General features: G+C 38.7%; 1 protein-coding gene across 3 annotated transcripts in view; it reads left to right on the forward strand.

The window, feature by feature from the left end:
- LOC129726729 (B-cell lymphoma/leukemia 11B) overlaps positions 1–16,255 on the forward strand; it is a 188,616-nt gene that overhangs the window by 137,467 nt on the left and 34,894 nt on the right. The window contains exon 1 of one of the 3 annotated variants that reach the window (XM_055683768.1): positions 4,182–5,041. The exons of the other annotated variants lie outside the window; for them this stretch is intronic. Coding sequence (XP_055539743.1) covers positions 4,945–5,041 — 97 coding nt within the window. The 5' untranslated portion in view covers positions 4,182–4,944. Of the gene's footprint in view, positions 1–4,181; positions 5,042–16,255 lie in introns of those variants that run through there. 3 annotated transcript variants of the gene reach the window in all.

The raw sequence follows: 16,255 nt of genomic DNA on the forward strand, positions 1-16,255 counted from the left end.
CACGCAACAAAATATCACGTTGTATCGTGTTGGAGCTTGGAATTATAACAATAATATTTTTCTCGTGTGGGAAGGAAGTAGACACCAAAAGTGCAGCTCTCTCAGCCACGCAGCAGTATATTATGCTATTACATGTTGCTTCCAGTTTCTGTGGCTGAGGTATAACGAAATTCTGTTCTGCTTTCGAAACACTGTGAACTATAACTGTCTTGTGCCGTGTCAAATAAATGTTGTGTGAACAAAAAAAAACTATAACTGTCTTTCTTAAAACTTTCCAACACTTTGTATGACATTTAATGAAGTTTCTAAAACAAAATAGTTTTTTTACAGTAACTGATCATCGCACACTGTTTCCAAAGCTGCAAAAACGTGATCTAAATTATGTTGGCCCAAAAAACTAGATTTTAGAGCCAAAGTGCCTCCAGGAAAGAGGATCCATTAATTATACTCCATTTTATAGAAGTTGCAATTTTGTGATTAATCGCCTTAACAGTGTGAAGCGAATTTAACTTTTTTCATTTTTGCATGTAAAAATTCACTTTGTTCAGCAAAGTTGTTGCACATTTTATAGGAAACAACTTTTTCAAAGGTACCATACTTCTATCTGCCTTTTTTAATAGACTTTTGCGGAGATTTCTACAGAGGGCCACTGAAAATCATTTTTTTAAATATAACATTAAGTGGTGATTTTCTACATTTTTCCAATGTTCTACATTATTGTTTACTATCACAAACCCACAATTTCATCCAAGAAAGTTTATTTTTATCTCTCATATTTCATCGGTTATTGACGATTTTCATTGAAACAATGCACTAAATTACTAATAGATATCTTCAAAACCAGCAAATATCTGCAGATTAAACCTTCTCTATATTTAAGTATAAGAAAAACGTCATTTAGTCCAGTTATAGGTATTTGTCTCTCGCTGTTTTCTGTGCAGATTTGTAAATAAATAAGTGTATTATCATAATAAAAATCTTTAATAACTTAATAAATTTCAGAGATAAAAATAAACTTTCTTCGGTGAACTTGTGTGTTTTATGGTAGTTAACAACATTTTAGGACATTGAAAATTTTTAGAAAATCACTATAAAAAGTTATATTGAAAAAATGATTTTAGGGGCATTCTAGAGAAAATTTCACAATAATTCATTTAAATGACTATACAAGTATAGTGTCTTCGACAAAGTTGTTTCTTACAAAATATGCTAGAACTTTACTCAACAAAGTGGAGTTTTTTATGCAAAAATGAGAAAATTAAAACTCATTTCTCACTTTTAAGTAGATTAATCCTAAAATTTTAACTTCCACAAAATGGAGAATGATTAATAGAACAACTTTACTGAAGACATGACATGACACTATTACTCCAAAATCATTATTTTTTTAGTTAAGAGTAATTTTTGCAAATTTGCGCATTATTCTAGTTAAAATCGGCAACAACTAAAAATATATGTGAGATAAAAATAAACTTTTTTCAGAGATGTTGTTTGTTTAGTTGTGGCAAATAATTTTGTAGAACATTCGAAAATTGTAGAAAATCACTATAAAAAGTTAAATATCGAAAAAAGATTTTTAATAGCAATCTATAGAAAACTCTACAAAAGTCCATTGAAAAAAAATATATAGAAGTATGATGTCTTCAACAAAGTTGTTTTTTTTTTTTAATTTGTTACAACTTTGCTGAACAAAGTGGATTTTTATATTCCAAAATGAGAAAATAAAAATCGTTTCTCACTGTTGAGTGGATTAATCGTGGAACCATGCGTCAACCATGCGCTCGTGTCTTGGACATCGCTTTTTACTTTCTCCCCCCCAAAGAATTTACACTATGTTTTTTTTTACGCGGGTTGTTTTTATGTGTTTTTTTAAACCCGATTGTTTTGCAATGACTCGGATAATTCTTAAGTGATTCAGAAGATTATTTGTACGCGGTATCAAATAAGCTTAGTACCCCTTTGACCCCAGTTTAATTGTCTTTAAATTGATGTATTTTAAATGAACTTTAAAATACAAATGAATTTTAAATGTGCTACAGACCATATAAAATGCTTGGATGACCACAAACAAACATTAGAGTGTTTTAGGCATAAGAAGATTGCTATATATTCGCAATACGCTAAAACCGCTTTTGATGCGAGAGCTACACAGCGTGTGAAAAATTGGCCCAGATTCTCGAATTTTCGAGTTTAATCGCATTTAAAATTTAAAGTTCAAATAATGCGATTGTAACAGGGGGGCGCTTTATATTTCGTAAATCCCTATACAAATTTGAAAAAATGTTCCTAAGGAGTTGTACTTTTGGATAAAGCCATTGGAAAAAATTAAAACTTCGGCTTCGTGAAGCAAAACTGTAACTTTTCCCCGATAGAAAAGGCAAATGCGATGTACTTGAGTTCTATTCTTATTGTATTGAATTATTTTATACTGTGTTGTATTTTCCAAAGTACGAAAGAAGACGCAATTTATTCATTTTTTTTTGACGATTGGACAGTTGATTCAAACCAAATGGTAAAAACGTGAAAAACATGTTTTTGGAAGACCAAATATTAATATTAATGTTTTTTTTTATTTTGAATAAAGTTTATCAATTTTAAGTAATTGACAGAATACTCTTTATCTCTTAATATTGAATGTCCCCATGTGGTTAGAACTAAATTAATTGAATTGAAATTTCGAAAGCTTTTCAAACTTTCTTATCATCTTATTTTGTTTTTTCCATTCTCCTGGAAAATTGCAGTAATAACTACAAAAATAAAGTACTAAATAAGGTTCAGAAGGTTCGAACGTCATATCCCATTCAAGTTAGTTCGACTCTATCATCTTAAAGATTTATGTGCCGATTTGAACACAATTATTTTGAAATAAACGTGATATTTTTCAACCCAATTCAATTAAATTTCACAACGATTAAGCATATGGCTCGAGAGTTACGGTAAAGGTGTGGTAAAATCACACTAATTTCAATTCGATTAATTCGTGTTTGAATTGAGTTATCAGCCTTTCACCTGGTAATAACATCAAATAAAAATCAGTTACGTTGGTCCCAATTGGATCGATAGATGATCTATTTAATCTTTATATCAGCCAACAAAAAGATGTTTGTCCAAAATATCCTGCAACTAGAGATATATGTCCTGCGCCCCCTTCTTGGTCACAAAGCATTCCGAGATGAAAACAAATTGTTGTTGTTGCAGTCTTATTTTTTGCCGCTATCCTCCGCTTCTCATTGAATACCATAAACTATTAATGTAGAATAAAAGAAACAAAGAGCAGCTTCCCAAGCAAAAGAATTAAACCCATAGTAAACACACATATCGCCGCCGCCGCCGAGTGTGAGCGAACCCGGCCGTAGTCCTGTCCTGCTCAACCAGGGTTAAGCGGAATCCCTGCTGGATGAGTTGGTCGGTTAGTTGACCGATATATTGCTCTCCTGAATCGACTCTAGTCCGTCTCATTCATCCTACTGCGAAAGCTTACGAGAGAAGCTAAGCACGGTACCGTTAGGCCGACATACACGCACGCACATATACCTACATATTTCCTACACAAAAAACCATCAACTCCTCGGCTGATCTCTGCCAGCAGACTGAATAACCGTCAACGGGGAACAGACAAGCCGGTGCGCACGGTACGTATGGCTGCACACGGCGGAGGGGAAGTTATGATGAGAGAGGCCCTCGGATGGGAGAGCGCGGACGAGAGAAGGATCACATGTGCTGCTGACTCACACATCCTCAGTACTTGTATGCAAGAATGATGTATATCTATAGAGGGATTGGGAAAAAAACGTCGTGTGGAATGGAACCCCTGGCCGTTTTTTTTTGCTTCTCGGTCCATTCACACACATGGGAGAATGAGTGGAAAAAGATATGTGAGTGAGTAGTTTTTTGTGTCCATCCTGCAGCGCGCAAGAAATCACGGGCTCAGTGCTTCTCTCTTACTCACACTCGTAGTTGGTTCGGTCTCCGCTGTCGGTCTCCCTCTGTTTGCCTCCTTGCTGCCTTGGTCTGTCGATTGGACTACGGGCAGAAGTGCGCGCGGTGAGGGCTCTCGAGGATATTATTATTAGAAACGTATAGCACAAAGAGTGGAAAGAGAGCGGTCTGTGTTGGTGGTGGCGAAGCAGCCGAGGAGGACGATGGTTTTTCGGAAAAATATCCCAGTCCAGCCAGTCAGTGCAATCCCGTAGACCAAGCAAGTGAGAAGTAACTTATCCGGTGGTATGGTGACGACGGTGATTGAGTCTTGCGGCGATTACAGAATCGTTCCTCCTTGTTGGTACATATACACAAACTGCTGGTACGTACGAAAGAGACGCAACGCAGGCGAGGGTAAAAAAAAACAGTGGACGAACGGACGTGCGTGCGTGTGTTGTCTTCCGAGAGCGGGACCACATCAGGACATCAATCGACCAGGTCGTCTACACACGGGTTCAGAAACAAAAAAGACGTGTCCCAGAGCGGTCGTCGGTCGGTCGGTCGGTTGAACATTTATTTCCTAAATTATTACGGAAGTGCGGTACGTACCCTCACACGATCTACCGGGTGTCATTTTTTACACTGGACGACCACCGCGGTGAGGATCTGGTCGCTCACCGGTGAAGGATACTTTTAATTGATTGTGCATTGTTGGGTGTGTGTGTTCGTGTGGAGCCGATCGCTGATCGGCAGTTGGAGCCCGTTTGTGTATGCGAGTTTTTGAATCGGTGTTCGGTGTGTTTTCTGTTTTATTTTTGTGAATGAATAAACGAACCGAACGAATGGTGAAACGGTGAAAGTTCGCGCCGAAAAATCGGAAAACAATAGCGAACGCGGTAGGTGCGAGAGCGAATGAATTCACCACAAGTGCCATGCAAAAGGACTCTAGCAGCCGGAAACGGAACAAGTGATATAACAAGAGTGATAACAGCGCAGTTCAGCAGTGATTATCTAGCTTTATAGATGAATTATTTTCTGCACAGCGAGTGGTACAACGAGCGGTACAGGAAGATGCTGTCCACCAGCGAGGATGCCGGGTTCTACTCCCACAACCGTGACCGTGAGTGATGTTTGTTGCTACCTTTTTTTGCTCGTTTTTTTTAGCGGATGGTGATTTTAAAGCTGGCGGTGATTAGGTTAGGTTTGCATTTTCTAACTGACTTGTGGTCGTTCCGTTCGAGCCGTATCACGGATACCTTATACTGATTTATGGTTAAGAACATTTTTTTTTCATCCTGTTGTACACAAATGACCAAGGGGAATGATTGTTGGTGCCGCATATGAGAAGGTAAAAAAGAGATGCGATCCTATTTCGACCGTTTTTGCTCAAGAGGGTCCAAAAACGAGCTGCTGTGATGATTTAATGTTAGGGTCCTGTGAAATCCAAGAGTTTGCTCGCACTGGCCAAACCCGTACAGTGAATGTCTCCGTGTGTAGAGTTTTATTGGTGTCATTATTCTAAAGCGTGTTTCTTGAATTTTTATTTTGTACTGGCTGTGATTGTTTCGTAGTTACTTCAGGTACGTGCTGGAAGGTAGATGAATTGTGAATTCAGCAGGAAAATTTTTGAATATATATATTTTAGCTCTCTATTTCTGGTAGCACCTGCTTCTGACTACAACATGTAATAATGAAGTGAGAAACAATAGATAAAAAAAAAATTTCGCATGACCGACGGCTAATGGAAAAGTTTGCAAAATGAAAACAAAAATGCTTTACTTATTTATTTTTAATTTCCAAATCGTTCGTTCAGAGTGTAGGTTGAATGCCCAAAATCGAATTTCTGAACGCTCATCGAGTTTACCTGACCTTTCTATTTTTGTCTGATTTTTATTTTATTACGTAGGTGGAATTCACCCTGTTCTGTAGTTGTTTTCGACAACATTTAGCGGTTATTTCGAAAAACGCACATTTCGAAATTTACACGATTTTTAGAGCGCTTCGTATCCACCACAGTTATTTTTTTAAATAAAATAAGGTAAAGCGGAGCATAACATTGACAGAAAAACACTAACTTCGTTCTGTAAATTTATAATGCATACGTGACACGTTATGCGATTTAAACAAATTCTTTGCCGAACTATCTGATTTTTTTAATTGAGTAAAAAATCACAATATATCTAATGGTAGCAGTGGTCACAAGCTCCTACAAGAACAGAGAAAAACATTTGCAAAGTTATAAAATTATAAAATTTTGTCGTTTCAATTCATACTGTGAAATGCAAATCTTTACTTTGAAAACCATAGGACGAGAAATAAAACTAGATTTTTTCTTTGAGGAAGCTACCAACCGATGTCGAAACGTTAGGTCTTTTTCGTTCCGCAATAAATTTGGCTTTGTTGACAGGTAAAATTAAAAATAAATATAATTACTCTGCATCCTACAGTTCAAAAACATAATTAATTTTCCCTTTCTTTTATCTAGTTTAAACTTCCTTTAGTTATCGAAACAAGCGTTCAGATCAATAAATTATTGGAATATTAGAGTACAATAAATAAAGATACAATTTCAAAAGACATTCGTATTGTGAGCTTATGCACTTCATTACAAATATGTAGGCCTAGAATCATTACAAATATCTCCTAGAATCCCAATTTTATCAAAAAAAAGTACATCATAAAAATCAAATGTGCTCTGAACTTGATAATTTTGGATCAAGCTTTTATCGCTTCTGTAGAGCCAGACTGATTTGGTGAAAAAAAAAACCCACAATTTATTAAAATCTAAAGGTTTTTATAACAAACAGATCTGTTTTTTCCTATTTCTAGTGCTCGAAGTAGTTCTCGTTTTAGTTACTTGGCCTCTATTTTAAATCTAGTCTCTAAAAAGTTTTTTTTTTTCAATTAAAATGGTGTCATTTTTACCTGAAAGTCTCTTTTTATTTCATTTTTTACCTTAATTATTGTTTGGAATTAATGATGCAATTCTGATAAATTAAACATTCAATCAATTTGGGAATGCAGTAGTGATCATGCTACAAAAGTTATTCTATTATATCTTGAAGTTCAAAAGCTTTTTCCACTAATCAACAAATGTTTTTCGCTTCTCAGTCTGAAGTTTATTTCTTAAATTTTCTTTGAAGCTTCTATTTCCGATTTTTTGCTTTGGAAAAAAATATACAATTTTGATATTTTCATATGTCCGTAAGCGGTCATTTTTGTAGCTATTTAAGCTTGAGCTTGACAATCGCACATTTTGTAGTTGTTCCTCCGTGATGAATCTGAGCTATTGAAGTTTCACAAAAACCACGTATATGGTTACTTGGAAATAGTTTACCACAATTCAGTAGCCTCCACTTCGTATAGATCGTTAACGGCACCAGTTACGTCCTTACGGTCAAGGATATCGTAAGAAAAAAGGTGTAGCAATCGCTGTTGTCGGATACCGTCGGAGTTTACCTCTGCATCTCCACGACTGCGATGGAAAGGAGATGTATTTATCACCGCGGTTAGAAACGAAATCGAACAATATTGCGCTTGGAGTAAGCTTATTACGAAGTCGAACGATAAGCATATTTCTTGTCAAATATCGCGAACTTATGCGAGCGGCGCGCCCGGAGACCGTCCACCACCAGAAGCATTCAGGTGTTCAAATATTTGGCTGTTACCAATCACGATTCCCCTCGAGTAAGAAAACGCACTTTGTTTACCACAATAGATTAATGACGATGTTTTTCTACTGAACGAAACCTACTCTGATTTGCGGTGTGTTTTATAAAAGGACATTTTTATAGCTATTTTCCCAAAAACTCAATTTTTTTGAGCGTGAAAAATTGTGATAAAAATGTTTTTCAGTAAAATTAAAGTTAATTCATGAAAAATTGATTTGTTTAGAATGGACAATGTTAACAAAGAACATGATCTAAAAAGATAAGATGTAACTAATCGCTTGAATATTCTAGATTGTGAGATAATCGAGTTTAAAGTTTCAAGTCTAGTTTTAAGTGCCGCAGCGAGGCGCTCTTTTTTTTTCTCCTTATCACTCAAATCAGTATGAGAATTTGGAAATAAGGGTGTTAAACTATTTACTTATTATTCTAAGCAAGTCCATAGATTCGACGATAAATAGGCATAATTTTCATAACAATTATTATTTGTTTAAACGAACATTTTTAACTAATGTCAATTATTGCTAGTTTAGTCAGTGATTAATTACATTTGTTTTAATTGGTTCATGCGTGGAAGACCTACATATGTTGAAGACTATTAAATTTTTCAAACTACTAAAGTTTTTTTTTATCTAGACGAACAACTTTCCAAGGTGTTTCGGGAACCTGAGAAATAATTTGCCAAAAAAAAGATAAAATATATTTAAATGTTAACTAAAAACAGTGATGTTCACCGATGCACTAACAATGATACGATAATAAAGAAATTCGTATCAGAAATTCAACTTTGTCCTTACAACAGAAACAATAAACTTAAATTAAATATGCAATTAGCAAATAACCAAATTTCGAAAGCAGTTATGATAATAAACTTTGGCTTTTCTTGTTACCTGAACCGCAACATTTTATTCTTTTGAACCATTTTTCAAGCATCGAAAGAATTTTTTTTACCAAATCATTCACATTGAGAATGGTAGTTTTTTAAGCATCATTCCGTAATGATTACCTCCTAATACGTGTTCCCGTGTCTTGTTCCCAATATTTTAATGAAAAAAATCTATGCTCAGATATAGCGGTAGATATCTTACCAAAAAAACCAAACCTTCGAAACTATTTTTTTTGGATCAAGACACTTCAAATAACACATTGTGATTCGCCAAATTGTGATTGGTATTTTCCTCAGAAAACTTTAAACTTTTTCATATATATTTTTTGCTACATGAATGACAAATTTTTCCAGTCATTCAAACTTCGATAGAGTGCTATCTTTTTCCGCAACAACAACAATATCGCACGCTTAGCCTTGGGGCTAATAACGGTCTCGATCAACTAGATTAGTTGAGAGAACTCGTTATCGATATTGTTTTCTGTACATTTTGTATGTGTAGGATAAGTACAACGATACACCGTGCCCCAGTGCTGAGTCGAGAAAATTTCCAGCTCGAAAACATCCTCGACTCGTTTGGGAATCAAACCCGGTATCACAACCGTGTGGGAGAGCTAGCCGACCGACATCGCAAACCACAGAGCCACGGGGACCACAATCTTATTCCGCATAAATTTCTAAAACTTTTTCCTATTCTTTCGGAGTTATGTATATAGTTTTTTGACAGTTTTTCATTAAAATCGGCTCACAAGACTTTTAATGTCTCAAATTATGCCGTGTTGCTTGTCTGATCTATTTTTAATAGGAAGTGAGAAAATCCTTTGCACTACATCATAAATGGTGAATCGATAATTATTGTGATTCTTTAGATTGATTGGTAGCTTTCGGGACAGCATTTACTTCAGTTTACATTGATCGGTTAAGTTTTGGGATGGACTTTAGTGAAATACTGGACATTTTTATTTGACGCTTTCCAGCACAATTTGTAGTCATTTCCGGTACATTTTTTCCTGATACTCCATTTCGTCCTTCGTCTCTTTTTTGGTCAATCAATGTTCGCAATTCATCATAAACATGAAATTATACCTGACGGAACGAGATTTCTGCATGAAAATTGATTCGGAAGAGTCGGAATATTTTACCAATCTCTCCGGTGTTCCACAAGGAAGCAACTTAGGTACCTTTCTTTTCACCAACGAAGTCGCCACTATACTGCCACCTGGGTGTCACTACTTTACACAGATGATGTTAAACTATTCGCGGTAATCGAAGCCTTATCCGACTGTTTGAAACTACAACATTTGATCAACGAGTTCTATGCTTTCATTTTGTAGTAGTGCAAACATTTCATCGCAAGTTGAATACAATCATATTTGATTACACAGTACTTAATCATACATTGCAATGGGTAGCTCACATTCGTGTTCTTGGTGCAAACCTAGATTGCGCTAGATTGCTGTCTTGTCGAGTCGCTGGACCGCTAGAATTGAATCTGTCCAGAAGAAAATTTTTTGACATGCTCTTTCCACCGGTTCGCCCTTTAGAGATCAATCACCAAAAACTGATTTAAATTTTTCATAAGCTCATTGTGATCTAATTTATTTAAGCTGGTAATTGGTGTACACAATTAAACAAAACATTAAACCCACCTCATTTGGTGAAAAATAAAATACCGATGTTAAATGCTTTCTTCAGCTTGAACACTGCTCAAAAACTAATCAAATTCTCACTGAACATTTCTGTTAAGTTTCCAAAAAGTGGTCCGGGCGAAAAGGGTTTCACCGTTCGTTCTGCGTCCAGATAAATCCCATATAATTCAATTTGACATTTTTTTTCACTCTCCTCTCCAACCGCTCTGCCAGTTAGAATCAGTGCATTCCGATATACAACAGTAAACCTCTCGAATTGAAAGCAAAATAAAAAAGAAAAGAAATAAAACCGTCAAAGTGGGCACCGCGCGCTCTGCAGGACGCGTATACGACTTTCAGTGGCCACAACAAAAGCACCACTCAAACCCAGCCCGTCGTCGTCGTCGTTCCGTTTCACGAAACGTCGAAAAACTGCAACTGCAAGTCATTCGCGCACTGCCAGCTGTTGGCGACAGGCAATTGCAATTGCGCGACCATCGGGAAAACAAAGCTCGCTGCCGAGCTGCGAGCAACGCCTGAAGAGTACCCGAATCCCGCAGCAAGAAATTCGAAATAAAAGTTGAAACAGTCGCCGCCATCGGGTCCAGAGGGCGGCCACTTATCCTTGATCTGTCAAGTAGTTGTTGTAGCGAGTACGCCAGGAGAGAGAGACGGAAAACTTGTTGGCTGTCGGCTCCACTGCGTGATCGGTTCGAGGATTTTCCCAACTCAACCGTAGGCAAAGTGCGTTTTATTTCGCTTCCTGTTTTTTCTCGCTGTTGTTGCTCAATAGCAGCAGCTTCGAAGGCACACCGGAGCGCAAGGGATGAATGTGCGTATGCTCGAAGGGGAGTGCTAATCCGTGACCAAATATAATGTATAGTGGAGGCGTGATCGACCACCGCAGGACTGCAATAGTAGTCGTTTCGCAAATTTATCGAGGGTTCGGATTCCCAAAGTTAACGGTCAACTTCTTGACAGAAGGACATCGGCTTTCAATTGTGTTGAGGAACGGTTTGTTCCGGTAAGGCGAAAGGATTCAAGCGGAAAAGTACAGCATCTTCGTAAGGGTGCGCTCGCTCTCTCGCTGGCAATTGCGTCGATTGTCTTTTAATCGGGCGATTCGACTGTAAGTGGATTGGGAAACCGGGAAACCCAGCTCCCTTCGATTACACCGGGAATGCGAAACATCGCAATCGAAGCGATAAAATTTTATTAACTTCGAAGCAATTGTCTTGTCTGCTAGAACCACACTGCCAGAAACTCATTAGGTTCGCGAAATTGGCAGATTGGTATCGTGCGCGGTGGATTCACTAGCGACGACGACGACGACGTCAATAACAAGCCCGTACTTAATTTCGGCGGTCTTAGTCGTGGGCAAATTGGTCCGCGAAATTTGTGCTGAGGGCAGCGCGAAAACTGTTTTCCATCCGGGGTAGGTTTCGCGTTGTGATTTGATTGACTTTCGATGAATAAATTTCGACCCTCTCGCCCCCGGAGCTGAATGGGATCATAAGAAGGGGGTGTGGAAATGCTATTCCTGAGTTGCTTGTTAACAGTATAATCATTTCAATAAAAAATACGAGCAAACGAATTGCTTGAAGATTGCCTTACTTGCGAGCTATAACTTAATGTTTGTTTTGTACAGTAGTCAAGCACTGTCATTTGAGTTCTAGCTAACGCTTCACTAAAGTGTCATCTACTTGTCAGATTTCGATTGTATAAGTATTCTACACTCATTCAAACTTTAATAAGCGAAAATTAACAATTTCAAAACGTTAAAAAATAACTCCAGTAGTGGTAATAGGTATACATTTTAACACGACACTTTTTTGTTACACTGTTGTTACGGTGTTGTGAGGTTCAAGCAAGAATTGTACGGTCAATTTCCTGCTACAATACCACAATTTAGGCAACTCAGCAGTTGTTCGTTGTGTGGTTAATGTATGATTTTCCAATTTAAGAATCCCAACCGAAGCCCCGCTCCCTCGCGTGCACTCGATAATGAGCCTCCTGCCGGTAGAAATGTCGCTACTTTAGTACTAGAAAAACCGCAGGCGGGACGTGGACGAAATTTCGACAACGAGAGCACACACTCAGATCTATAAAAATTCATATCGGTTCATAATCAAACAATAAGGGATGAATGAAAACGGAACCTTCCGGTCCGCCCTCTCCTGCGGCAGCCCGAAGGGAAAGTCTTTCTCTCCACGCAAACGTAGGACCTTGCCATCGCTTTCGCCCACACGCGTATATTTATTTATTTATTCATAAAGATTTTGATTGAAATCGGAAGCAAGGTTCGAGGGTTTCAGCTGGACCGAAACCACCGGGGCGGACACAACAATATGCGGAAAGTAACAACCAAAAAAAAAAATAACGTCCCAAATTCGATTAGGAAGTTGTAAATGATATTGGTCCACGGCTGCTGCTGTCAATCGACGTTCGATGACGGGGGTGGCCGGCTGCCGGCTATTTTCAGTGATTATAGCGTTTACTGGAACTGAAATATGTCCAATTTGTGGACGCGTTGAACTGCGTTACCTCCCCGGATGTCGTACGTCGGCATCGTTGTCGTACACTGCCCTCGGGCGCTTCGGTCCACGGAAGTCATACCCAGCTGACTGGCTGACTGATTCCGTTGTTTGCTAGCTGCGATGTTTATATGGACGATAACAGAATTAGCGTAACTAGACCAGCTATGAGGTGGCGTTTCGCACTTTCACTGCGGGGTGAATGCGATTAATGCAAGTCAAGGATGTGGCGTAATGTGTCAGGTTTTGCACGTTGATTTCCGGTCGCCTCCGCCCGCCAGGTGGGTGGAACCGGTTTCGATGCGGTCTAGTAAACGGTGTTGATATCATAGAACAGCCTTGGGTAGTCCCCGATAAGCGTCGGTTCGTGTTGGCGCTGGCCCATCGAACTCAAAGTTGCCAAACGTAGTGTAGAGAAAGAAAGAGAAAAACCCAACTCAAATCGCCCAGTCGTAAATTTGAATAATCATAGTGCAAATATTGAGCGTTCCACATGTGCTGACTAGCGTTGTGTGTTGGTGAAGGTAAAAAAAAAACGAAAGCCACTCTGCGATATTTGCCCTATCGTGTAGGCGGACGTTCTCGTTAAGCGCTTACGGAAAAAGAACTTGTGTTGCGACCTCGTCTCTCTTGCTCGCTACCTCGAACCGCCGACGCGGAACCTTTCCACCAGGTCAGAAGCCGAACTCTTATCAGCCGAAGAGGAAAAAGGTTCTGTTATTGTCTCGCCTGGACCTGGTCGCCGTTTTTTTTTTTCTGGGCAAACATATTTGCATTAGCTGGAACTAAATGTGGTGCGCTGCCAGAGGATACTGTTATTACCATTGGAACCGGCAGTGTCACCAACGGTCGATCGTCAAAGTCTCTTATCAAACCAACAGACCTGAACGCGCCGTGTGCGGAGGTGGTTAACCAGAACAAGCTGGTACTTTGTTGCCCGTTTATTTACCTTTACCGCTGTGGAACCTGTGCGATACACCCGGGTGATGAATCGGGTCAGCCAGGGCTAGTCTTGTGCTGCAGCACCAATTTCAGCGATGAGTCGCCATAGGACTTCCACGGCTTCCCGAACCCGAACGACACAAAGGGCCCTCTTGTTTATCACACGCAACGCGCGGCTGATGGAGACCTGGTCCGCTCTTATCACTTTGTCAACACACAAATGTATCACGCTAATATCTAGCCGTGTTTGGCCGCCCTGTTTGTCCGTCGTCCGTTGGTTCCCGACAGACCGTTGCATCTTGCCCAGGATGGCACCGGCGGCGCGACAATGCGTGGGTGGCAAACGGATATATGTGCTCACACCGGGCGGTGTCCTCTTCTTCACCCACCGCTGATTAGTGTTTTTTTTTAAATAGTGGTGTCAGTTGAGCGCCATGCTCACACACAGCTGCTGCTCCCGTCCCCCCACAAATGTATTGAAAGAAGGCGAGGGGAAAACAGAGAGGTCCAACAGACTGGAAGTAAAATCGATTCCGATCAGCGGGCGTTATCGCGTAGCGCGTGTCCAACCGCGCGAGGATGATTGTCAGATGTCGATTTGCTGACGGGTCGATTGGTTGGTTGTTTGCTCTCTATTGCTCTTGCTGGGGAACGCAATCTGATTGGAAAATTACATGGATGTACGGTTGGATGTTGGACACTCGACGAGCGACGACGACGAACCCTTATGTTAAATTAAGTCGTCTCTAGCTAGTTATATCTTGTCATGTCATTGTTTGGAAAACATCTTGTAGAAACGGTTAGGTATAAAATGTTTACCTAGTTATGTCTTCGACACCGAAATAATCATAATTGCGGATGGAAAAATTAACAGAAAAAGTTCAAGAATCAGTAGGGAAGCAAAAATATACATTGGTTCACCTTTCCACAATTATTCTCTGCTATTCTGAAAAACTGGTTCAGATAGTGAAATGTGACCGTGCATATCCCAAAATACAGAGGCCACAACAACAGGATAATACTGCTCACTCTCAGCGTAACATTTGCGAGCCAGAATTCCTCAGTTATATTCAACAGGAACTAAATCCGCAAATCGAACCCCAGCCCAGCAATTTAACTTTCTGATCCTTAATCCACTGTTAGATTTATCCACTGGTGTGAATAACAGTATTATTCTGTTATAAGTGCGAACTTTTAACGTTGAACGGTAGAAGAAAGCCTTCTAGAACCTGGTTGTAGCCCCTGCTATACATTTAATCTGACAATCTTAAGCTTTCCGGTTGCGCAAAATGCTAACAAAACCATGCATTAAGCTCCTCCAAAGTTTCGAATAAAAAAAAGGTTTTTTTCTTCAAAATACTTTAATATCTGTGAAATCCGCCAAGAACGTTAAGATTGAACTTCATTTCGTTGCTATGAATAACCTGGAAACGTCAAAAGTACCAAAAGTACCTACCTTCATTAAAAATTTTGGAACCAAAATCAAGTTATAACTTGTGAACTTGTTCATAAATCTAACCAAGTTCCATCGCCAATTTATTTTAGTTTTGGGAATGCTCAATCTTCTCTCGTTAAGAGAATGTATGAGATTGGAGCACTCATCTTTTTAGCCCGTTTTTTTTTTTGAATCTTTAGTCAACACTAGACAGATCCCTTTCCGTTTGTATGTGTTGTTTGGGATTCGCCCAGAAGTATTCCAACTTGCTCTTGATGTAATACTTCAATTTGTAATTTTTCTCACTTTGTCGACAGTTCCGTCTTTGGCATTTCGAGAATTTTGTCCTCAAGAAACTCAAAAGACGAAAAAGTCAACAGATCCTATACAAAACAACAAAAATTTTTTAAATAGCACCTGGTCTTATAGAAACTAGTCCGAGTGTAATCACTCCCACTCCCACATCGCGAGTAAAGCATCGATTATAGTATCAACCAGAGCCTGACAAAGTCATTTAATGACGCTGTTAACCGTCGATTTCGCTTATAAAACATTTGTTATTTACATGACAACTGCTCGAAAGCGTTGCGTTGATTTTGACAGCTGACGGGCTGTACAGTGGTTGATTCACAACTTTGCCGAAGAATGTAAACAATTATTTCTGCAAATAAAAAAGTTATTTATTTTATTTCGTCGATTTTAGGGCCACCCCAATTTTTATTTGAACGTAAATAAAGGATTAACTATAAGAAACAACTTCTTAGAAGAAACTATGACTATAAAACCATAAAATCCCATCGAAAAGCTCATGTCCGCTTAAATTTCCTTATTGTATCATTGTTGTTAAATTTCTGTGAGCGTGTGACCGATATTCTTACACACGAAACTGAAAATACTCAAATTTAGACTTATTTGACTCAATTTCATGCATTCACAGAAAAATGACAAATCATGTGAAAAAATTACTTATTGCAGATTTCGTACGTAATTCCACACTATTTCGTGATGAAGGCAAATCATTGCCTTGTTTCGTATCTAGTTGCGCCCTAATCACGAAGTCATTCGGAATTGTTTGTATATAAATCTAACGCCATTCCGGGAGAAAAATAATAATAATAAAATTGATGTGGCTTATCGAGGAACTTCACTTGTAAATTCCTTGTTTTCACAATGGTGAATATATGTATACTATTGTATTAAGCTTTCACTTTCTTTCTTGGCGTAAACTAATAATGCGATAA

This window comes from Wyeomyia smithii, chromosome 3 (assembly GCF_029784165.1).
Source record: "Wyeomyia smithii strain HCP4-BCI-WySm-NY-G18 chromosome 3, ASM2978416v1, whole genome shotgun sequence".
NCBI lineage: Eukaryota > Metazoa > Arthropoda > Insecta > Diptera > Culicidae > Wyeomyia > Wyeomyia smithii.